This window comes from Trachurus trachurus (genome assembly GCF_905171665.1).
Source record: "Trachurus trachurus genome assembly, chromosome: 24".
NCBI classification, from domain to species: Eukaryota; Metazoa; Chordata; class Actinopteri; order Carangiformes; family Carangidae; genus Trachurus; species Trachurus trachurus.
The window spans coordinates 23,201,500-23,225,697 of NC_139910.1; the positions used below are offsets into that span (position 1 = coordinate 23,201,500).

Sequence of the window (24,198 nt, forward strand, 5' to 3'; positions counted from 1 at the left end):
AATTATTGGCTGCCCTGCATTCCTTTCCCTTTCCTCCCACTCTTCACATGTCACAACACAGGCAGTATTTGAGCGTGTGCAGCACATTTGTCTTAACTCAATATCCATTATCTTCAATCCTGCCCTTCTCACCTTTCTGAAGACGAAAGGCTCCTCGTTGTAGGCGGGGTTTAGTCCATTGTTCATCACCATCCGTGTGCGAAACTCCTTCCGGATTGTGTCTGTTGGCAGTCCATACATGTCCACTTCAACGTATGTACCAATTTTCTTATCTGACAGGAACTGTCCAGAGAACACCTGAAGAAAAGTATGAATGTTAATTAAATGTTAGTTGAATAATGTTTGGGTTTTGCAGGAATTACAGTTGCTTAATTAATCACTGACATTAGACTAATTCTTGATGCAGCAGAAATGAGTAATAGTCAGGCTCCACATGCACCTTTGAACTAGAATAATAAATACTTTTTGATGTAAATATTAAAGTAAAAGGAAGAGGAAATGACTAAAGATAATTATTACCTGTACACTGCAGGTTGCAGCAATAACACCATCCACTGGCGTCTCTGAGAATGGGTCAAACATCCTGTCTGACCGTCGCATGAAGTCAGGCTTCAGCAGGTACCTAACACACACACACAGACACACACACACACACAGGTGATAAATGAAGGGAAATTCACACACAACTGAATCAATCTGCCTCAAAGATCAACACTGATGCTCTAGAGACAGTTTTAGTTTCTGGTGCTCTCTAATGATCTGTTGGATAAGGAAACACTGTGTGGGAGTCTGTGTGTTAAGCAGGGGTCCATCAGAGAGACATTAGTCATGATGGGTGTCTGAAAGAGCCCTGATCTCCCTACATATAAGATTTCCAGCATTAGCAGTAATACTGCTAATGCTGGAAATCTGTCCTACAGTAACGCTGCCCTCAGGGACAGTATTAGAGTCAAGGGACAAAGACGACGATGGAGAGAGGAAGAGATAGATGACTGCAGAGCCTCTGAGGCAAGAGAAGAGGAGTCCGCTTCTCCAAAGCACTCACTGGCTCTCAGGGTAGACAGTAGCTACGGTCGCCGCTGGCAACCACTAATGAGATGTGACAAGCTTTAATTGATGAGTTTCAGAGAGGGGCGGAGAGGGGAGGGATGGGATGGATGGGGATGAGCTCAGGACAGGAATGAGCAGCTTTTCTCACCCGCAGGATCCGTTGTACTCAAACTTTCCCTGGTTCAACTGCATGGCCAGGTCTGAGAGACAAGAAGACATGGAGACATCAGGTCCTCACATCACACAAACATCCCATCTTCAACAAAACAACTAACTATAAATGCCATTTGTATCTGTTTATCTTTCTGTCTAAATTAAGAGACCCATTTCTTTTGACTTCTGTTTTTCTTCATTAGTCTCTCCATCACTGAAGCACCACCTGTTGTGTAACACACACCCCCACTCCCAAACGTGGCACATGCTCTGCTCCCAGCAAGTCATATGGTCCTCGCCCCCTCCCCCCGGGCCATGGGTCAGCAGCTGTTTTACAACAGGCATCACTGCATAGGTGTGTATGTGGCAGTGACAGTTTATGAAAATGTGCGTGTGCATGTCTCTGAGTGAAAAACAGATGAGGTGGATAAGTGCAGTAGATGAGTGTGTATGTGTACTGCTCACGCATACATAACCTGATGCTGCAAAATGACATGATGCAAACCACTTGCAGACACTAAGAACCCATTGTTTTGTGTCTCCACACTGGCTGAGTGTACCTGCTTATGTAAGACAGTGACTGGCCCAGTGTGGCTCAGGATATGTTTTGCATATGGTGAACATGCCTGGTGTAGGACAGTATGTGGTGGACACAGCACTGTGGGAGAAATACTGGTCAAGTGGTGCAGCCCTCATCTGTTTTAGGACTGAATCTATGCACTCACGTTAACAACTCAAGTAAAAGACCAAGGAACAATCTGTGGATTATTTATGGTAGCTGGGACATTGAATCTAGATTGTAATGATGCTGTTGAGTATTTCATACATCATTTTTCAACAATTTGAATTTTTTTCACCCAGATTGTGAATACAGACAGCAGGAGGGAACCTTTTTGTGTGTGGTCATTTGAGGGAGGTGAAATGGATCCTTCATAAATTCAAAATGTTCTTACTGTTTTTGCCACGTGCATGTATGATTGTGTATTTGTAAAGTGAGTGGGTAGTGAGGGTCTTTGATTAGTGAGTCCATATTCATCCAAATCACACATGCATACTACAAGAGGCTTATCATGTGTGAATATGTGCGGTCACTGCATGTGCACTTCTCAGATGAAAAGATTGACTTAGCGCCTGCCTCCCTATCAGCATGTGTGTTTGTATCACTGTGTGCAGACTACTTCAGTGTGTGTGTGTGTGTGTCAGAGGTCCCATGTTGCATGTTGCGGTACCTGGGGTCTGGAAGTTGAGTGAGACCATCTGGCAGCCTGCGTTCCAGAAGATCTGAGGCATGTAATTACTGGAGTCCACCCGACCCCCTTTGGGGTAGATACGGCTCATCTGACGCTTGTTGTAGCTGCGCTGACGCTCAGGAAAATTTAAAAAAAAAGAGAGGGAGACCATGTGTGTTACAGCACATGTGTGTATGAATTGGAGTGTGTGCGCGTCTCTGACAGACTGCAGGACTATTTTTAGTGTGAACAGCTTGGGTCAAGCAGTCCCATTGGAGAGAGAGCGAGAGGCAAGTGTATGTGTGTATGAGTGTCAGGCCAAGTCCAAAGGCACAGCAGCCTCCAGAGACCGCCAGTTCTTTTCCAGCAGCAGAGTGGAAATAAATATGGCTGAAAAACATCAGCTCTGACCTGCCACTCAGCTCTCATTTAGGTGACCTTATTAAGTTCAAACTCTGATTTCATCAGAAAGGAGTGTTCAGGTGCGGAAATGTGAATGTGCTCAGTAAAGAACAGTAGAAATCTCAGTAGTGGTGATGTAAACACAAGATCCACAAAGCCGCAGGGATTACTTCAATTTAAGTAAAGTTGGGTTTTTCATGATTGAAATATTTGCTGATACACAGGGGTGATTTAACACATACTATTGTTTGACCACCTCAAAGTATATTATTTTAGCTTTTGTAGAGGTTCTATCAGACACATGTTGTGCAATGATTTCACACCAGTTCAAAGGATACTTGACAAACTCAATGGCATTAGTCTTCAGATAGCCCAGGCCAACAGACTCGTTAAAAGATGACATGTTATGATGGATGTTCCTGTCTGAGAGAGAGAGAGAGAGAGAGAGAGCATCATGAAGAGTCGAGTCTTGAACTGGATTTGTTTTGCATTAATATTCTGACACTGAAGTAACCCGAGCAGAAATGTACAAACATGCTAAATGAATATACACAATTAGTTTGAATGACTTTCTTTCATCACATAATATGAATGAATACTGTGTTGAATACTGCTCACCCTCTGCCACATCAAAGCCCTGGAACTTGACAGGCTGTGCGTAGTTGACCATGGCTGACAGAAATGGGTGGATGTTGGTGGTGGCTCCTACGTATGTGTACTGAGCTATCAGGGCCTCTTCAGAGTCCTCCGGCTCCGCCACTTCGCCAGCCTGCACAGCACACAAGCACACAAATCCTGATGTCTCAACCCACATGTGACGTTTGTTGTTTAGATTGTGTGAGTGAGTTAATAAATGAGTGGGAGAAAATACTGTATGTTCTTGCCTTCTTGTTATTATCTTGGTCAGATGCTTCAGAGATATCTGTGGCATCTGTTGCCTCTGAAATCTCTGTCACTTCATCTTCAGGCACCTGGAGACCCAACAAAATAAATCAAATCATCCGTTGAGTATTATTTATTCATAACAACACATCTTACTTGTGCTTATTGTCAAATCTAGTTTGTCTATTTAATCTATTTAACATTGTCATGATAGCTGTGGGTTTTTTTTCATAGCCTAAGTGGTTGTGTACCTGTATAACCAAAGGGATTTACACACCAAAACTGATGCGATAATTTGTTTTTATTTTAATTAAATTGATGTACAAAACACAGGGAGTAAGTTTGGTTATGTCTCCCTCAGTGTACAAGAGTCTTTCATATTTCGGACGTTCCAGCAGCAGAGACATCCTCAATGACAGTGTGACAGAGATACAAGTTAACAACTATGAATGAATATGAAACCAAATAGATGATATATGGGGTTTACTATTGGGAAGGGTTTCTGCAGTTTTCTAATTGAGTCTTTCTTGTGCCAACCTACCTTTTTGATACTGTTGCTGCGTTCTTCTTCTTTGCCCACACTGACAGTGTTGCTCTGGGAAACACTGTTGGCCTCTTTCTCACTTGTTGCCTCTGACAGACTGGGGGTCTCTGAATTTAAATTTAAATCCTTGTCCTCAACCTCTTTTTCTCCTATATACACACAAACAAATGGAATTTAAAACTGGAACACATCATTTCATTATTGGATCCATTCAACGGTGACACTGACCTATCTTGTTTTACAAATCAAATCTACAGTCAAAAATACAAAGTTATTATAATGGATGTTTACATTTTTTGAACCATGATGTGGTGTCATGTTATATACATGTTGGCCTAAACCACTTTCTCTCTACCATACTACTCATGCCACTATGTGAAAAACAGGCTTCCCTTGTGGCTTGTGATGCCAGTGTGTCTAACAATTGACCATTTCATATATTTCTACACAAACAGGCAGTCACTGATCTGACCGTTCTCTGTGTCGTCTTCATTCTCCTCTCCCATGATAATGGCAGACGTGTTGGTCTCTCCTGCCTCCATGTGCTTCTTAAAGGCCTCCAGCTGCTCTGTATTACACATGAAGATGTTACATCACAAGATTTGAAACAGGAATAAAATCTTCATGGACATATATCCAACAAATCATTAGGATGGTCCTTGTACTTACTCTGTTCCACTTCAGGTTTCAAGCGTTTGTTTTTGATGAGGATTTTACGTTTGAGGTCATTTGGGGAGGGTAAGGGCCGTGCAGATTCAATCTGACAAAAAACAAAACAAAAACAATCACACATTCATATATGGATCACCATCATCCTGCTGTAATGAAAACATTGTGGATCAAGAGCGGAAGATTCACCGGATAGTTCTCCAGAGGCAGTTTGAGGAGGAATTCACCGAAAATCTCCTCACAATATTTGGCCATCTTGTACTGCTGTGGTTTACTGGTGACACACACACACAATTAATTGTTTCCATATACTGTACATCTACAAAACATTACAGTAAGTAATCACAAAAGCTAAATCATTATGCATTAACACCTTTGATTATTGCTGATCGAACATTTACCTGCAATGATTTTCAAAGGACAAAATAACAGGGTAATCTGAAGTGACAAATGCTGTCTCCTTGATGGCCTGGATGACATCCTGATGGAGAGGAGGAGGAGGAGGAGCCGAACATGGAGAGAAGAACAAAATAAGAGTCAGGAGTCAAGATAGATGCAGTACCATGCTCTCAACACTAAGGGGCAGGCATACCTTACACAGAAGTCTCCTTGCCTGTGTGTGTTATGTGTGTGTATGTTCTCACCTTAAACAGGATGTCTGTACACATGGCCTTGCCATGAGTGATGATGGGCTCCTGGTCCTCTCCTTTCCCGTCCCAGCAGTCCAGCTCCACACATCTGAGGGTGGAATACATGTGTGTACATGTATTATGAACTTAATCCACACACTGAACAATGAGCTTTACTGTACATGTGAACACACATTCACATGCATGTCCAACCATCTTCACAGACCACGACACAAGTGCGTACCTGCATCCGGACAGTAGAACCTGGCGGTACATCTCTACTGAGGACTTCCCTCCAAACTGTCGGCCTGTCAGGTAAGTGTTGTGTGAAGAGGCGATGAAGTAGTGGGCCAGTGGCTGGTCCATTTCCTGGTACAGCTCTAGCCGGTCCAAGAAAACTGGAGCATTTTCATCTGACATCAGGTATCGGCAGAACCCATCGCTGGACATCTGACCTATGTAAGAGGAGACGCGTTTTTATTTCTGCAATTTTCCGACTTCTTATTTGACTAGACTTTTTGAAGTGATGACAAGGCAGTATTGAGATAATATACAGACGTTTCAGGCCACTGGATTATCACATCCCATCACTGTGTGCCTGAGGAACATGGAGTTAGCACTACCAGTTGTGTCAATTTGTCAAGATAATAGGAACAATAGGGCACAGCCTGAAAGTAATTGTAACCACCTATTGGAGCAGAGGACTGTGCCAATGCTGTAACACTGTGCAGCTTCAGAGTTGCACAGCCAGGTGGCAGCACAGACTAACGGATCGTTCTGCCGCCTGTTTCCCTCCATGCATCACTTTTACCTTTCTTCTTCAGCTCCTCGTCTCTCTCGTATTTGTCAATGATCTGCGTGGCTCTCTTAGGGTCGTAGAATGGGAACAGAATCTCGTTTAACCTGGGGTCACGCTGGTTCTGTAGAACAACACATACAAACACAATCATCCACACAAACGGTTAATTCCCAACAAAGTGGATCTAAGACAAAAACACAAGTTGCCCAAAGTAGAGATTTTAATTTAATGCAATGTGAGACAAATTACCTCAATATACTGGACTTCAGTTTTAACAAGATCTAACAAACAACATTCATTTGTTGGATGTTCAAAAACACTAACCACAGTAACGGGTTCAGTGGTTGCTTAAAAGTAAAGGAGGGAGTTCAAGGCAGCTCTACATTAGCAAAACAACAGCATCGACACATCGTTATAACGCCACTGCCCATTCAGTAAGCCAGGTGGGAATGAATCTTTCCAAAGCTGTGGCTCTATGGGATGGCTCCAGAGTGTGATGCATGGGACTGGGCATGAAGCGGGACACACACACACACACACACACACGACTGCACAGTGGAGGGAGCAGCCAGGTATTCAGCCACAAAGAGCATAGCCAGGCACGGACAGCAGGAAACAAGACGAGCCAAGCAGGAAGCAACAGGATGGAAATCTCTACCCTCCCGTTGCCACGGCAACACCAATCAGACACAGGGAAGGAAGCGGCGGCAGGGAGAAGAGGATGAGGGTGGGCATGCGGAGCGGGGCAGGTGGTTGAAGTTGCCCTAACAAACCGACTGGAAGTGAATTCTTTTGCTCGTCTCTTTAGAGGGGAAGAGGCTGGTGTCCAGTCTGAGCTGGAGGGCAACTTCCACCCAGGGCAGGAGGGGAGGCGGGTAAGGCAGGGGGAGTTGCAGAGGCGGGGGCGGAGGGGCACGGGGAAACCAAATACACAGAGAAGTTAATGAATGATAAAGAGCTTACTTCATTCAGAAAGCTGACTAACTGGTCTACAGTTAAATAATCAGTTTTGCTCCCATTGCTGCAAAGGAATTAATTAGAAAAAAAAAAAGAAAAACAAAATGTTAGGCTTCTTAAAATAGACACCCTCACAGTCATTCACACTGTCAGTTCAAATTAGAAAGCAGTCTTTAAAAGAGGATCATTCTTTAACGTTACACTTTTAGTCACAACATGTTAATCGTCACTCTTTTTTGAAATGTTGTCATTAGGTTGAACATAATTAATGAACTGTGGAAGCAGGTTAGGCTGTCCAGACGTAGTTAGTGCAGCAGGCGCAGAAACATTTGTCCTGATTATTTCCAACAAGATGCAGTAGCTCACGCTTGGGGGATATTTTAAATAGTGGATGTCATTGTTCTATTTAGAGACGCCAGGTAACATGGGCACAGTGCAGTGAGAAGGCGCGACTGTAAGTTGTTTATTATGTGTTTCTATTTTAAGAGATAACAAAATTAGTGAACATTACAAGAGGAGTCGGAGAATTAAGTGCAGGCAGGTTAGAAAGGAGACTCACATTTTCTTGAAGAGTTCCTCTAAGTCTGTGCGAGGGCAGATCTTCTGTGTGAGCGCGTAGAAAATGTCATAGGTGAAGTCCGACGGTTCGATTTCATCGTTCTGGGGATGATAAACAAGTCTGCCATGTGTTAATATGAGAACCATTTCGACTTGGCTTAGACGGTCACAAACAGCAGAGATCCATCTAAGCACTACACTGTGCAGTCAGTGTCGTCTGACCTTTCCACTCGGAAGGCCCAGATCCTTCAGAGCCTGAAAAATCCCCTTCTCTGTCTTCCCCGAGGCAAATGTCCGCGTAATGCTGTAAAAGAGGAGGAGAGAAAGACAGAACAGCTGAAGAGTAAAGATGAGTGATTCATACTAGAATAAAGTGGATTCTGGCAGAGAAATGGTAAAGTGGTTGACAGTCTGTCCCATCAATTCACCCTCACCCTCTCACAGGAATCTTCCCATTCACGTTGGTCAGGAAGCACATTCTCATCCAGCTGAATGAGAAGGAAACGGACTTCAGCAGAATATCACATACACTCAAAGAAAAACTAAACTGAACTAACAGTTTCAGCACATTTAGAAAACAGAGATTTTGAGGTAAAAGTCTGTACTCACTGTTTCTTGAGGCAGGTCATTGGACAGACGTTGTTGGCCTTAAAGTTGTGAATCACTGACCTCAAACCCTCGATCCACTTCTGCAATCAAATGAGCACAAGTATTCAGGACACACACACACTTATTAACACACACACACACAAACACACATCTTCTAAAAACACAGTGACCAACAGAGGCCAAAATACACACAGAAGCGAGGGGGTGTGTAGTGTGTATTATGTTTAGAAGTGTGTGTCTTTGGGGAAATAAACACAAGCAAATGAACTGCCTCTTAATTCACACGCATGGGTGAGTGTTTTGACAGGAATCAGGAACACACACACACACACACACGGAAACCCGCATACACACACATAATAATAATAAAGACAGTGGGCTCTTTCAGGCTACAGGCACTGACAATAAACAAATAACCAGGAAGCTCTTGTAACTTCACATGAACATGATGGACAGAAACAACACTGAGGATGATCATCTGAGCTGTTTTGTCCCTCCTGGCTTTCTGTAGCCTCTCCCTCTTTGTGTTGCATCTCTCCTCCACTTACATAGCAAATTATTACTGGCCTCATTATCAAAACATTAAACAAGATAACGGTGCAGCAGGGGTAGTCTGTTTGGGCATGTGGTATCCATGAAGCTGTGTGTGTGTGTGTGCTCTGATGTAAATAACTCTGTCATGTCCTGAGGTCTGCTACTTATGGCTACCTGCATGCTGCTGGCACGGTGTGTGTGCGTGCGTGAGAAAGAGAGAGAGAGGGAAGGGGACAGAAATAGCAGACCACGCAGGCGTGCACCTTAGTGTGTGTGTGTGTGTGTGTGTGCTGATGGCTGTTGCATGAATATCATTGGCAGCCCAGAGGCTGGGTGGCTGTGAGCTAACATTTGTCATTTCTAACACCCATCACTGCAAAAACAGAGTGACGGTGGAGCATAAACACCAACACTGCTGCTGAATAACAGATGTGTGCTGGCACAAACATGTACTCTCAGGTCTCAAACCGCCTGCCTGTGTTTGTCAGTCTGAGCACAGTTTTCTTTTAATACATGACCACTAAATGTTTTCATTAAGGCCAACAGTCTCTACAGTTGTGTTATGTCACTTGTTGTGCTTGTTCTTATTTTTTTTTTTTTACAATCCTCCTGGACAGGTAATGTGGTTAACGACTGCTTTGCAAGTTCACATAAAGTCAGCCTTTGTTTCATTTAAAACTTTTGGATGTCATGTACTCCGGGTTGATTGTGTTATCTATGTGGCACACAACCCTCCAGCTTTTTCTGCCTTTGGCTCAGTGTCTTTCACTCAGTGCCAAGTCTGTGGGCCACAGTGGATTTGTCACTAAACAGAAGATACAGTAGTCGACTTTTACTGTTGGGTTTTTTTTCCCTCCAAGTTTCCTTTGCCTTCAAGCAGCCTCTGGTAACAGCCATCCAGCCTTAATAGCACAGCAGAATAACCAAAACAGTTTTCAACTAAGTGTTTTTGTCATGTGTCATGTTTTGGTTCATCCCGTTGACATTAAATCCACACATACAGTTGTGAAATGTAAGCCATGTATAGAGAATATTATAAATTGCCTGTAGGGGTCGGCAATAGTAATATCTGCTGATTAAATGAAAGAGAAGAAGGAGGGGGGGGGCGAGTGAAAGTGAAAAACAGGAGAGAAAGCAATAAAGAGAAATGTGTTTTTCTGCACAATCAGCCCGTCAGATTTCTCTCAGAGCTTTTTCCTAAATGAGTGGGAAGGAAAAGAGAAGAGAGAAGCGAGAGTGAAAGAGATAGAGAGACAAAGACAGAGAGAAAGGGAGAGAGGGAGAGAGAGAGGGAGAGAGAGAGAGAAAGGGAGAGAGGAGACTTAGAGCAAGACAAAAAGGCTCAGAAAAGAACTGCAAAGGCAGAGAGCAGGAGGAACCTAATGAGACAGAGATGAGATGAGACCGGGAAAATGAGTCATTCTAAAAGTGTCTGTTTATCAGAATGAAGCGAGGTCGGTGCGGCCATATGAACCATCCACCTGTCTGTTTGCTTTGTTTCTGAATTCAATATTTGCTGTGTGGAGCTGTTCTTTTAGCTTCTGTACACACTGTGGAAATGTTGAATGAATTGACGGGTCTTCCAGCTGCTGGGCAGAGGCACCCTGGCTTTGTTTTCAGACTATAGGACAAACATGCAAGTGCTTCAATCAACAGCATCTCGGGGCTTTGAGGAGTGTTGCCGAGGTTTCAGCACATTCGTATGAAGGGCTGTCTTAGTTAGGGGGAGCCGATGAGGTTCGGTTATCGCTGCAGGGTGTATGAACCAGAATGGGTACGTTTAGATCGATGCGTGTGTGAGGCAGACACACCTATTTTAGATGATAGTGTGTAATGAAGTGATATATTGACAGAGCTGCAATCTCAACATCTGTACCACACCTTATCATTGTGTAGATTCACATCCAAAGTGCAGAGTCGAAGCACCTGGCTGTGGAAACAGAGTGACTACATGTATTTACCCGGGCTGTGTCTGGACTCTCTGCCACCATGAACATGAAGTTCAGGTTGACCAGGTCTGTGCCGCTGCAGATGCAGATGATACAGCCCTCCAAGTCTGCCTCCGTCTTTCCACTGGCCTCGAAGGATGACAAGATCTTTGGGTCCTGAGGAAAGGAGGAGAGATAAAGCAAAGTCAAGGTGTAGGTTTATCCAGGTGGGAAAGTTTGAAAATGCAGAAAATGTCTGAGGGCAGGTCTGAATCACCTGTGTGGTATTACTGCAGTAAAACGGTCAAGTGACAAGAAAACACAAAGGCAGAGGAGGTTCGAGTGAAGGATGTTGAAATGTTTATTGCTAGAGAGGCTCCTGGATTAAAACAAACTGTGATATACAATATGTGTTGTCACCAGGAGACTCTGAGCTCCACGTCAGCTTAAGAAGAATGAAATGAATGCAGATCAATCATGAAGGAACAAATTAAAATAATAAATCTAAAGAGATCCTAGCTGTCAAAAGACATCTCGGCCGTGACAAGAGTTTCACTCAGCCGTGACGTTTATCAGTGAACCAGCTCCACGGTACCGTCACAGTGAGTAACGCTGTGATGTACTGATACTGGAATGTTAAAACAAAACTGGATGTTAGCTGTTGTCAGTATAAGGTGAAGTTTGTGTGTTTGTCATAAGGAATCAGTGGCACTGAAGACAAGACGTCAGGCCTAACACTGCTATACAATATACAATACATAATGATATAATACAAATCCCTGGACATGAGTCGTTGTCTTCAGAGTCAGTGGGTTTCAATGTAAAAGCCTCCTCTGCACCGGGTTCAAATCCAACCTGAGGCCCTTTGCCGCCTGTCTCCCCCTTCTCTCTCTCCCTGACTGCAACCAACCACCACATTAAAAAAATGCATGAGGGTCATGTTTGATGGGACCACTTAATGATGTAATTCACCCTCTGAAAATAAAAACTGACCTTATTGTTTCAACTAATGGAAACTATATAAATCCTACCACAGTTTGTTGTTCCAACAAAATTCTATAAATAACATCCGATTAATAACACTAACACTAATGTTACAACAAATAAAATAAATCACATCATATGCTTCTACTGTATACATTTCTGTACATTCATATAGGGATAATTCAACATTTTGGCAAATTCACCTATTGCCATAATCCCTATAGTCATAGCAGTAGGTTTGTTACCTTGATTGACGGTGCAAACTGTCGGCGGGGCAGAGATACGAGCTGCTCAGCTAACGCAATGGAGAGGCATAATGGTATTTCCGGATTTCCCTCATCAAACTCATCAAGTCCACAATGCAGCAACTCCAAAAAGTTGTGACCTGCACATTCAGCAGCTTGCACCGACAATTAAAGGTAACGAACCTACTGCTATGACTATAGGGATGGCAATGGGCGAATGTTGAAATATCCCTTTAAAGTTATGAATTATGAATGCAAGTAATTTATACATAAGACATTAGATCTGACATTACTGACATTTAAAGACCTGTGGTTCCCCTGGTTTTGTTCTTCACAACAACCTCCAGTTGTCACCAGTGCTCAGCCTGAAGTGACTGTGAACTCCTGTTCAGTGAGTCAAACAGAAAATCCATGGAAACATTCTCTCACTATCGAAAACACAGCACGACGCCTCCCACTCATATTTTCAATCAGATTTCAGTCTGCCACCGCCGTCACCATGAAGATTGTGATGTATTTTTGTTATGTGATTGAATTAGCAGCAACAGGCAACGGGCTCTGCTGTTTTAAAACCCCAGCCAGCAGTCATCCAGTGCCATTCATCTTCTCTCCCTCATTGGATTATCTGAAACAGCTCTCAGAGCTTGTGTAACCACGTTAACCTCTGTGGAGAAGCCCTGCTACTTACACAGCAGCACACAGCGTCTGAACAAACAGGAGGAGCTGCTATCAGGCTGCAGTATCTGTATACGTGCCCTTACACACGAACATACACACATCCATGTGGACGACCAGACAAACAGACCCCCTCCTCCTGCTGTCATCAGGACACACACAACCAGGTAATGTCCACAGCACACAGGCCTGGGACTTCAAGTGGCTGGACTGGTTTGCCTCCTAATTAGTGGCATCATCACGGATATTCCCTTAAGAGCTTTCATAATTCATCTGGTCTGCATGGTGCCAAATACTGCCATGTAATGTGTCACTGTCAAGGCCAAACTGCACTAATCAATATTTAATATACAGTGAAACCATACAGTTTTCTATCCCTGTGTGTTTCTGGCTCCATCTCAGATGATTAGATTCAAGCTGCACTGAAAATACACAATACTGCAGCTTGATGGTACAGTTGGCTATTTCAGGATTGTTTTCCTATAAGGAAAAATAATTCTTACACTGACAGTACATCTTCTGTCTATGAGTATTTGATCCAATAGAGTTCAACCCAGTGGTTCTCTGACAGCCCATTATAATGGAGCTGGAAGCTTTTCATTATTCCTCTCTGGGTCAAAAGCACAAAGCAGGGAGGCAAAAAAGAAGTTTCAGCTCCAACCTGTTCTGAAACATAAATATTGATGAGTTGAATATTTCATGTTCATGTTCTCCAGGTGGCCCAGCCAGGTGAATCTGGTGTCTGAGAGACAGTCTCGGCACAGAGAAGTCAGCTGAGAGTCCCACGTCAGCCAGTCGATCAATAGATTACACCGCTGAAGCCTCGGCTAATTAAAGCATGAGTAACGTGCCTGGTGTCGTGGTCTCCTTAGATTTTACCACAGAGACTGAATAGGGGGGGGGGGGGGGGGGGGTATGGGTACAGAGCATGAATGTTGTGGAGGCAGGAGCCAGGAAACTGTTTGTCCTTAGGTCTCACCTTTGGGACAGCACCAACACGAATACTGTTGATGAGCGAACACTCGAGCACCTGGCCTTCCTGCAGAGAGATACAGAGGAGGGGGGGGGGGGGGGGGGGGGGGGGACAGCAGGTGAGGAGGGAGAAGATTAAGAAAACAAACTGCTCACACTGTATTCTTTTATGATTTTTGCAATTATGTCTAATGTTCAGTATGTAGCAACAAAACCACAACCTCCCAGCGTCTCAGTTATTAACATGGATCATTACGACCCAAATGTGAGTTTTATCACTGTTCAAGTTTTCAATAACTACAACATTTTCTCTTTGTACACTGGGAATAGTATTTATGGCATTCATCGCTTCAGTTTATAAGTTACAAGAGCCACCCACCTGTATCCACTCATAGAATAAACATGTAGATGACAGAGGAGAGTTGGATATCTGTTTGTTCATACGGCTTTGGCTTTTTAAAAACAGTACATAATGGAATAATGAGGTCTTTTGGAACACTTAAACACCAATTGTAAAAACATCTTCACAATTGACAGATGTTCACTTGATACAAAAAGAGGTGGGAAATCATTCAAATCATCATCATGGAGGGAGGAAGTCTGTTGTTACATTTGACGTTAGGAGAGCTGAAGTCCCTCAGATCAGATATACATTTGTCTGTCATGGTGATGACATTGTGTTTAATCAGCTCTGAGCTGTTTGCTTTAAGTACCAGACTATTTGAGTAGTAAAAACACCACCTGTAACTATTTACTAGGCCCAGTCTTATTTAAACACCTCTGTTAAGGTTAACACAGGACATCATCTTCTGCTGACAGGTTTCTTCCTGAGGTGAAATGACATGTTGTCGTACAACACCACAAAGTAGATGACTGTGTTTCTGAGTGACATGTCGGTGCTCATGTTTTACACTGAGCTTTTCTACATGTTTTCAATGGTTTCCCTGGACTAGGAGGGTTTATGTCAGATGTCTTCTCTCTTGTTTTATGCTGCTGTCTGCTGGGGAGGAAGTATCAGACACAAAGGGATTGGACAAACTAGTGAAAAAAGCTGGCTCTGTGACTGGAGCCAGGTTGGACACCCTGGGGGAGGGGGTGCAGAGACACACACTCAAGATGTTAAAGTGAATCTGAACAGATCATCCACTTCATAACACCTAAAAAAACAGCAGTGGTGGATGACTTCTCTCTCTTTGCTGCAGATGTAGAAGATCCTTCATACTTTCAGCCATCAGGCTTTTTAATTATTCTGCAACTGGTAGATGAGCTGTCAGACAAATTAACTTCCCTTTGGGGATTAATAAAACCATTCTTATTCTTAACTTTTAGATTCTGTCTCCCGCTCATCAGGTTTTTTCCTTGCATGAGCTCTGGAGCAGACAAGAGAACAGACATGGAGGTCATACCTTTCCCTCACTCTTCCAAGTGATGAAGAAGCCGAACTCGTCCACCCTCATCTGACAGTTGGGCTCAAAGATGTACGGGTCCTGTGGAGGGAGGAGAAGATTTTAATCAGTCACAGGCTTTTATTTGACATTTCAGGACATTAAACAGCCAACCTGGTTAACACACACAGGCCTTATGCAACAGGACAAACACATGTAGGTCTCATTCATTCTCTAAGATATACCTGTCTGCCAAGGAACACACACACATGCCAAGTATGCCCAAATACATTTATATGTGCACATACACACTGTGTGCAGGGGATGATGGAGAGGAAACCTACTGCTAAGGCAAACAAAGTGAGATAAATGTAACTGCCCTGAGCTGCAGAATGGAAACATCATCATGGAACACAGACCGAGGACAACGCAGAGTACGATGCAGGTGTGTGTGTGTGAGTGTGTGCATGTTAGGGATGTCATGATAATAGATTTTTTTGGTACCAATATACTCAGAGAAATAATCTCTGTATTACGATTATCACAATTATTATGCATTAATTAATTTCACAACACTATTAATGTGTAAAATCAAATATAGTTAAAATATAGGCCTACATTACTAATTATAAAATATTTTAAATATCTATTAAAATATGACCAATTATTAATCCGCCAGGGGAAGTGTTTGAAATATTCAAGTCATTAATTGTCATCGATACCAAATGTTTAAATTAATTTTAATCTTTTTTTTTTATTACAAATGACACTCTAGCATTTAAATTCCTACCAATTCAATGCTACATTAGGTAAATGGACCAGTGTCTGTGCATTTACCTTCACTTTGGCGCACATCTGCCGACACGGTTCATACATAATCTTTTTTTGGAAAGTGACGTATTTAGGAATCTTTGCGATCAATAAATTGTGGCATTTAATACCGCGATTAATTGTGAAAACAAGTAATGTGACATCCCTAGTGCATATGCACGTCTAGAACAGATCAGATGGTGTGCAGGCCAAGATCTCCATCTATCAGCTGCTATGCAACATGTAACAACCCCTGTTTAGTTGCTGTTGGTGTAGAGAATCTACTAACATTAGCCTGCTTATCTCACCCAAACATTTTTCTCTCAATTCAATCAGCTGCTGTGATGGTGACTGCACTGACAAATGAATGTGTCAGACTGTATGTGTGTGTATGTGTGTGTTATTCCGCTGGAATCACACATCTGAGACGGACGGAGCACAGGAGAGAAAAATAGAGGAGGAGACGGCTGCTGGGTCACTCTAACTCTAATATAAGCAATAGGGAACAGTGTGACACAGTCGCACACACACACACACACACTCATAATTTATTATTTCAGGATGTTGCTGCCATGAGATACACTGCTGCAAATAGGACTGAGCCGGCTTGTTATTATGGCTGTTCTTCTTACTGTCCTATCCTGTCGTCCGTAGCCCTCCATAAAAACCAATAGAACAATCCTTTTTCCACTGAGGAAATAGTGAGACTGCTCTAAGTGCAGTTAAAAGCTCCACTCTCTTTTATCTGAATCTGGTATGACAGAGGCTTCAGTTGCACATGGCGAGGCCAAGTCCACGCAAGAGACGTCTCAAATGAGCCTTGACTGTTGAGAACATGCAGCAGGCTACTGTTACACTATCAGAGCTAAAAGGTTTATGGGAACGCTCAGTCCTTCCACACACAAAGGAGCAATTAGCCGAGGACACGGCCATGTCTCAGCGGGGGTGTGCAGATAGACGGGCCCCTGGTTAGAGTTGGTCCAGCTCCTGCTCACCATGTCGACATTCTTCCCTAAGTGCCTGGGCAAGTGTAGGTCAGTGTGTGTGTCTCTTTGAAACAGCAGCAGCACACTAAACCAGGTGTGGGCTTTAAAATCAATGCCAAGAGCATCCATTTGTTTTGGCACTCTGTCTGTCTGTCTCTCACAAAGATACACACACGTCACAGGTAAGATCACATCAATGAGTTCTCTCACCACAGTAAGCACTAACTGTGTTGAATGGAAGAATGACTGACAAAAAATCCTTCTTTGTTTGTTTACATCCACATGAATGACCATCATGGGAATGTAAAATACTCCCACACATTCAAACTGAGTCACACACACACACACGCGGCCTTGAGTATTTAACAAGCTACTGTCTATCAGCCGGCTGATGAAAACAGGAACTGCTGCACGTCATCATGTGCTCTAAGGTGAATTATTTTACAGGTAATGTAGGGGAGGAGATTGCAACAAATTAATTAAAAGCTTTTGCACAAAAATGAAAAATGTCAGTCAAGTGTGGAACGGCCAATCCTGTAAAAACACAAACAAATTGATTGGATGGTTGGATGGTTTGTGCATGTCCCTCAAGTGCGTGTTCAGAGTCTCCAACAAATTACGATACGAAAAGGCGACTTTGGAGTTGTGTATTTTCAAAGTGTAGCCTGCTCTAACCGGTTTTCCAGGATCTCCTACTCTACCTTTCAACCTACACAAACAAGTATTATTCATAATAAAAGGAAAAATGCATGATAATTATTTTCTATCTCTACTTTCCTGTTTAGTTTTTTCCTAAATCCTGATTTTGTTTTTTGTGTTGAATCCAATTTTCTTTGTTGTTCGTCATCTTGTTATATTTGTTGCATTTCCACAATACGTGTTATGGTAATGCAACCAGAGAGCAAACACCACCATGCTGCATGTATAATGGGCTTATGTTGCCCCACAGCCATCTTCAAAGTATTTCCCTCTCCTAATCTTTTTGTCAACAGCCATCTTCATTTGGTACGTCTACTTCACAGATGGAGTGGATCATTTTTTGGTGTGTTGTCCCCAGCCTAAATCACTGAATCATTATTATTATTATGATTATTACCGGTATTAATATTATATTCTTATTACCGATAACTGAGCCAGCCTGTCTGGGACTCTCAACAATAATATCTACGAGGATTATACAACATTTCTTTAAAAATAAGCTAATAAACAACAGAAATGAGTATTTCTCTTTTCCTCTGCCTTCATCACCTGTTTGTCAATATGTGGCTATTCTGTCCCCATGAAAAACCAAACATTAGGCAGATCTTAATCTTAAGTGACTGATTACCAGTGAGACAATTAACAAAACACACACACAGAGAGGAAGCCTTCAGCCCTCAGGCTGTAGCGTGACTGATCATTGAGGATCTCTGACCTCTGAACTTGTTGAGAGAGGAAACTGATCTGAGACATATCACTCCAACAAAAAAACAAATGAATTGTTGAGTGGAGATACTAGGTACTCTACAGAGAACCACACTGAGTTACAGTTAAACAGAAACTAGGATAGAGGTAAAAAAAAAAAGAAAAAAAAAAAAAAAAAAGGATGAAAAATGGCAGGTTGTTAGACAAAAAATGACAAAGAAAAAATGGAAATAAAAAATAAAAACCAGACAAGAAAATGAGGGAGTACCGATACTGGCTCCACTTAAAGAGAGGAACATTATTATAAGAAAGCACTTAGACATGAAAGTGTTCCTCCAATCAATCATGTCACTTTAAGTTTGGAGTGACAGTTAAAATGATGTGTAGTATTGAAAGCTTCCAGGTACTGACTAAAGGTCCTCAATACAGCTTTAAACTGCATGGAAAACTACGTCTTCACCAACACACAAACAAATACACACGCACACACGCACAGACACTGACACACATAGACACTACCTGCCTCTACCATCTGTCACTCAATGGGGTTTCAGTCAGTGTTTTTCAATGTTTTGTGGAACAAATCCATGCTAGTTAGCATTTTTCCCTATGTGTGTGTGTGTGTGTAACTGTTAAAGAGCATGTCTGTGTGGGTGGGTGGACTTGGCGTGCATCATTCCAATCGATGCAGATATCCCCTGGAGGTTTTGTGTTTGCCAGGCAACTGAGCAACAGCTCTTCACTCGCTCACAGACACAGAGGACGTAATACATTTGTAAGAGGGAGACCTTCACTGCTGCCTGCTCATAACAAAGTGGAGTAACATGAGCCAGGTCAGAGGTTAATGAGCAAAAAACCCACTTAGGTAATGAATGAAGGACTGCTGCTCCATCTCTCTTTCCCTGCAGAGATTCACTGGTCTGAGTTTACTGGCTGGCAGGATTGACAACAGAGAGGACCACTTGTCCTTTGAGGGCGTGGAGGGGGGGTGAAGCCAAGTCAAGCTGACATTGGGTGAGAGGTGGGGTACGCCTTGCACATGATGCCAGTCTATCACCAGGCAACATAGAGACACAGACAGCTAGCCTGGCTCATACGGTGATGTGGGGAAGCAGGACATTCATGATGTGAGGCAGCAGTGTTTTCTTGTCTGTAACAACATCTACTGCACATCTGTCCGTCCTGGGTGAGGGATCCCTCCTCTGTTGCTCACCTTGAGGTTTCTCCAGATTTTCCCTGTTAAAGGGTTTCCTGGAGTTTTTCCTCAGTCGATGTGAGGGTCTAAGGACAGAGGATGTTGTTATGATGCCATGTAAAGCCCTTTGAGACAATTTTTTTGTAAAAAAGGGCTATACAAATAATTTGCTAATTGCCTTGCCTTGCCTTACACACAGCGCCACCTACAGCATACATTAACAGTGAGAGTTTTTAAAAAGATGATTCATTAATAAGGAACTGCAGGGGTAATAAGGTGGCGTTAAATCCCAGCTGAGAGTATTAATATAACTGTAAGGTGACTGGCACAGGTTGACCTTGTTACCATTCAGGCCAGTGCTGACCCGGTCTCATCACAGCCTGGCTTGTATTCTCAGCAGCCACACACTGAGGACTTTCTTCAGAGGCACGCCGGCCCAGTTTCACGGCTCCCTTTGACATGGCTCTGGATTTGATGGTGCTTTTCCCTACGCTCTTTCAAGTTTTCTTCTCTGCCTGAGAGGGATCCTCCTCCCCTCGCTGATGCCCACATAAACCGAGAGGACTGAGGGGATTTCCTGATGTGTGCGAGGGTGCGTGTGCGGCTGTGTGCGCGCGCGTGTGTGACACACTTTGCCTTTGCTCTGCAAATGTCCTAGCTAAGTGTCCTGATTAAGTTAGGCAGAGGAAACAGACAGAAGATATACATGGGGTCATACATACACACAGACACACACAGGGTGAGAGAGCGTTTGAATAGAATAGTGCTGTTTTGGTACATATATGTTCTCAGTAAACTGCCTTATTACTTAAGAATAATTAAGAGAAATTATGCTTTTTAATTTTTTTCCCTTAAATATTATTTTGATAATTTGTTTATATATATTTTATTATATCAAATTCTTATCATATTATTTTAAAGAGTCAGTAAAGAGTTGTAATTGATGCTTTTAATGCCACTTTTGTAAATGCTCTATATGAAAAGAAGGAACACACCAGGATCACACATAATCTTTTCAGTGTGCTGGTGGTGGATGTGTGGCAGACAAGCAGTCGCCATGGTGAGGCATCTTAATGAGGCTGATCAATGTGGCCTGCCTACAGCGAGACCTCTGACTACAACTATGACGTGTCGGGTTATAAAGGAGACGCCTCCGCTTCTCTCTCTGTGTAAGTGTGTTTGTGTGTGTGTGTGTGTGTGTGTGTGTGCACGCGCGCTAATGATCATGAGGATGATCATTAAGGTGAATAATGATAATGCAACAACCCACGTCAGTATCGACAATGTTACTGACAAACTCATACAGTTTGCAGCACAGCCAGACTGTCCATACGCTCATCAGATATATGAAATAAATAGAATAAAAATATTATATCAACCCAAGAGCAGTCTGAACAAAGCTTCATTCTTACCTCATCAAACCTGTCGAAGGAGGTGCCCTCCTGCATGAACTCCGGCAGGTGCTTCTGCCAGTTGAACTCGTAGGACTTCGTCATGGCTGCTCACAAACCTGTGACACAAAGAGAGGAGCGAAAGAGAGTTACAGAGAGAAGAGAAGAAAGAGAGAGAAACAGATCAGGAGATCAACATTAGTAAATACAATCTTTAACAATCAGGTTAACAAGCCCTTGGAGGTTTCAAGGACAGAACGAATGCTACATGAAACACAGACACAATGCCTGTCTCCCTCTTTCCTCAAGTCACACAAAGATGCTGAATTCACTCAGCAAAGCTACTGTACCCAGCCCCCCCCCCCCCACCCCCAGGGCTTCTCCAAAAATATCCTCTGTGAGAGGTAGAGTCTGTGGAAGATCTGGATGTTTGAGAGAAAAAGGTCAGTGAGGTCACTGAGTGTGCATGTCAGCCACTGGCCCTCTGCAACTCAGATGTAGAGATTTGACTTGGTTTTATTCATTCTAACCTGTTTTTCTGGTTTTAAGTGAAGAATATACACATTGACTACTGAGTAAAACTGCATTGATGTTTCAGCAACAACCAACCAGAGGGAAACAGTGTAAACATTGCGTGTGATTGCAGTGTTTTCATTCACAGCAATGTAAATCAATAGTAAACAATGTAGATCCTGGCTTTATCTATAAAATAAATAAAAAAGTAAAGCTTGAATCACTGCAGTCTTTATCACAGTGGAATTATACACATACTACTACTGGGTATATATAGAGAGAAAGAAATGTGGGTGTGGCCGTGTTATTATGTAATGCATTCACTTTAACAGAACTGCTAAAAACAAAACAATTGAAATTCATCTGGAGTTCAATTTGCATTTTTATCTTGTTCAGTTACATAAACGATGAGATTTCCTCAATGTCAAAAATAACATTTCAAGGTTGTTTTTTGCTCTGGATGATCTGCTAAAAAAAAAGCTGCAAACTCTGACCAGTATCTGTTGATGTTACTTCTTTTAACTCCTATATCTTGGTAATATCTAATTGGACGGCCTAGGTTTCTATCATGCTCCATCACAAATCTCAGCTCTAAAACTCTGCAGCAGTCGTCTATGAAATCAACTTGTTGTGTTTCTACTCTACTTCATCAACTTCTCATTTGTTGCCCTCAGTGCAGAGATGTGGGCTTTGTGTATCAGGTAGTGTGATTTAAATTTGAGTAATGATGTGTGAAGTGTCAAGATATTGGACTAGCCTTAGACAAGTCTACAAAGGTATTCATGAGAAGTACAAATAAATCAATCGCTGCAGCTATAAAAGCTGATTTTCTTGGCTCAATCACTTGGTTACATGGTCACTGGCAGCTCAACTGCAGAACTTTCAACAAATGTCTTTCATCTAAACACTGCACCCCCTCACAACTTCTTTAAACACAGTTTATTCACCCTTACAGTGCAAGAATTTAGGCACCAACCACTGCCGGGTTGTTCAGTCCAGAGTCCAGATTCATTTTTTCTACTTTAAACTGAAGGAACATAATAAAGGTGACAGCCAAGAGCAAAATCTTGAAATTCGGGGACATTTTTTTTTTGTTTTAAAATGCCCAGCTCAGCTTTAGCCACTCCAGCAGCAAGTCAACAGGGCGAGATGAGGGAGTGGGGGGCGCACTGCATCATGGCAGAATAACCCCTGGCTGGGACCAAACAACATGGGTTCAACACATCTGAGAGCTGATCAGTATCAAAAGGTGGATTTTTCCATTAAGTTTACTTTAATCTTGACTTCAAACAGTCTGGATGTGAACCGTAGTCCTCCTCAAACACACAAAAAAAACAAGTCAGTCTTGATTCACGTGACACACCTGCACGTGTATCATCACGTAAGACATCCAGCTCAGGCAGGGGAGGGGGTCCTGACAGGAAGCTGTAATATTTTTGATGACACCACCCAAGATAGGCTCTCCCTACGTCAGCCTCAAACGTGTCAGGCAAAACTGAGAGTGAGAAGCGAACTTGAGAACGTGACATGCTATGTATAGTTTAATTGCTCAGCCAATATTAAGTCGTGGTGGGAATACTCTGAGGTGTAATTCAATTGTCATTTCAATTTATAGGTCTAAGATTCCTTTGACATACTGCACACACAAAAAAACACTAATGAATACAACAACAATATACTTTAATTAATGTTCTCCCAAAAGTGCTCCAGAGAGGGAATGATTCATTAATGTTTTCACTACAGATTTTATTGGAGTATCTGTCTACGTCAGTGTGAGCGTGTACACACACCCTGCAGATCAAAAGGCCCACACTTCATGCAGACATGTACCCATTCTCCTCCCAGGGAGAAAACTGAAGGAAACAGGATTTTGATGTGTGAAATGACAAAAAGGTGAAAGAGTGAGACAATGACGGTGGGAGAGAAAGCGATAAATGCACCGGGGAAATGACGAGGCGAGGAGACAGATAAGAGCGAGGCAGGAGAAAATAAAAGCGGTGGACTAAAAGTACGAGCCTGATATGAAGCCAGTCTGAAGAGGTGAGAGACAGAGATGGACTATGGAGATGAGAGATGGGGGGAGGGAGGGGTGGGGGGCAGAGATAAAACAGAACAGTGGTGGGTAAAGAGAAATGGACCAGTGGAACAGCTGTATGTGACAGAGACTGGCTGGAGAGGACGGGGGGGACGGGGTGGGTGAGGACGGCGGGGGGGATGTCTGCTTTTGATGTGGGGAACACAGATCAGAGACAACATCAACAGAAGCTACAGAAAAGTGCTGGCTGGGTGGGCCCGGCCTGACAACTGCAGATGAAGCAAAAGGTTTAGACATGTCTGTGGGCTGTCATTATGAAAACACAGAGAGGCCGCCTGCGCAATTATACAGCAGCTAGTAAGAGCTAATCTCACTCTGACATGCAGCTTCATTAACAGACACCGTTACTCCTGATGCAGTGGCTGCACACGGCCGAAAAAGTCTAAATCATACAACACTCAATCCTCTCGTTGGCTATAGACCCTTTCAGAGAGTATAAACAAAGACAGGTGTGGCTCATTAGAAAACGCTCTGGTACACTAAATTGAATGGAGCCTTAATTAGTATCCTTGGTAACACCTGTATTTGTTTATACTCTCTGAAAGGGTCTATAGAGAGCCTAAACAGAAGTGGAAGAGAAGCTCACCATGGGACCTCAAC

General features: G+C 42.8%; 1 protein-coding gene across 1 annotated transcript in view; it reads right to left on the reverse strand.

The window, feature by feature from the left end:
- The window catches only part of plcb4b (phospholipase C, beta 4b), a 70,387-nt gene that overhangs the window by 10,283 nt on the left and 35,906 nt on the right, over nucleotides 1–24,198 (reverse strand). The window contains exons 4-27 of the mRNA XM_084000698.1: nucleotides 21,012–21,109; nucleotides 15,226–15,306; nucleotides 13,827–13,886; nucleotides 10,977–11,120; nucleotides 8,482–8,561; nucleotides 8,307–8,360; nucleotides 8,095–8,176; nucleotides 7,874–7,974; nucleotides 7,321–7,378; nucleotides 6,370–6,478; nucleotides 5,803–6,013; nucleotides 5,574–5,667; nucleotides 5,331–5,410; nucleotides 5,119–5,203; nucleotides 4,930–5,020; nucleotides 4,733–4,828; nucleotides 4,258–4,409; nucleotides 3,706–3,805; nucleotides 3,453–3,593; nucleotides 3,173–3,257; nucleotides 2,433–2,557; nucleotides 1,199–1,250; nucleotides 520–622; nucleotides 133–297 (exon numbers count right to left, since the gene is read on the reverse strand). Coding sequence (XP_083856824.1) covers nucleotides 133–297; nucleotides 520–622; nucleotides 1,199–1,250; nucleotides 2,433–2,557; nucleotides 3,173–3,257; nucleotides 3,453–3,593; nucleotides 3,706–3,805; nucleotides 4,258–4,409; nucleotides 4,733–4,828; nucleotides 4,930–5,020; nucleotides 5,119–5,203; nucleotides 5,331–5,410; nucleotides 5,574–5,667; nucleotides 5,803–6,013; nucleotides 6,370–6,478; nucleotides 7,321–7,378; nucleotides 7,874–7,974; nucleotides 8,095–8,176; nucleotides 8,307–8,360; nucleotides 8,482–8,561; nucleotides 10,977–11,120; nucleotides 13,827–13,886; nucleotides 15,226–15,306; nucleotides 21,012–21,095 — 2,433 coding nt within the window. The 5' untranslated portion in view covers nucleotides 21,096–21,109. The remainder of the gene's footprint in view (nucleotides 1–132; nucleotides 298–519; nucleotides 623–1,198; nucleotides 1,251–2,432; nucleotides 2,558–3,172; nucleotides 3,258–3,452; nucleotides 3,594–3,705; nucleotides 3,806–4,257; nucleotides 4,410–4,732; nucleotides 4,829–4,929; nucleotides 5,021–5,118; nucleotides 5,204–5,330; nucleotides 5,411–5,573; nucleotides 5,668–5,802; nucleotides 6,014–6,369; nucleotides 6,479–7,320; nucleotides 7,379–7,873; nucleotides 7,975–8,094; nucleotides 8,177–8,306; nucleotides 8,361–8,481; nucleotides 8,562–10,976; nucleotides 11,121–13,826; nucleotides 13,887–15,225; nucleotides 15,307–21,011; nucleotides 21,110–24,198) is intronic.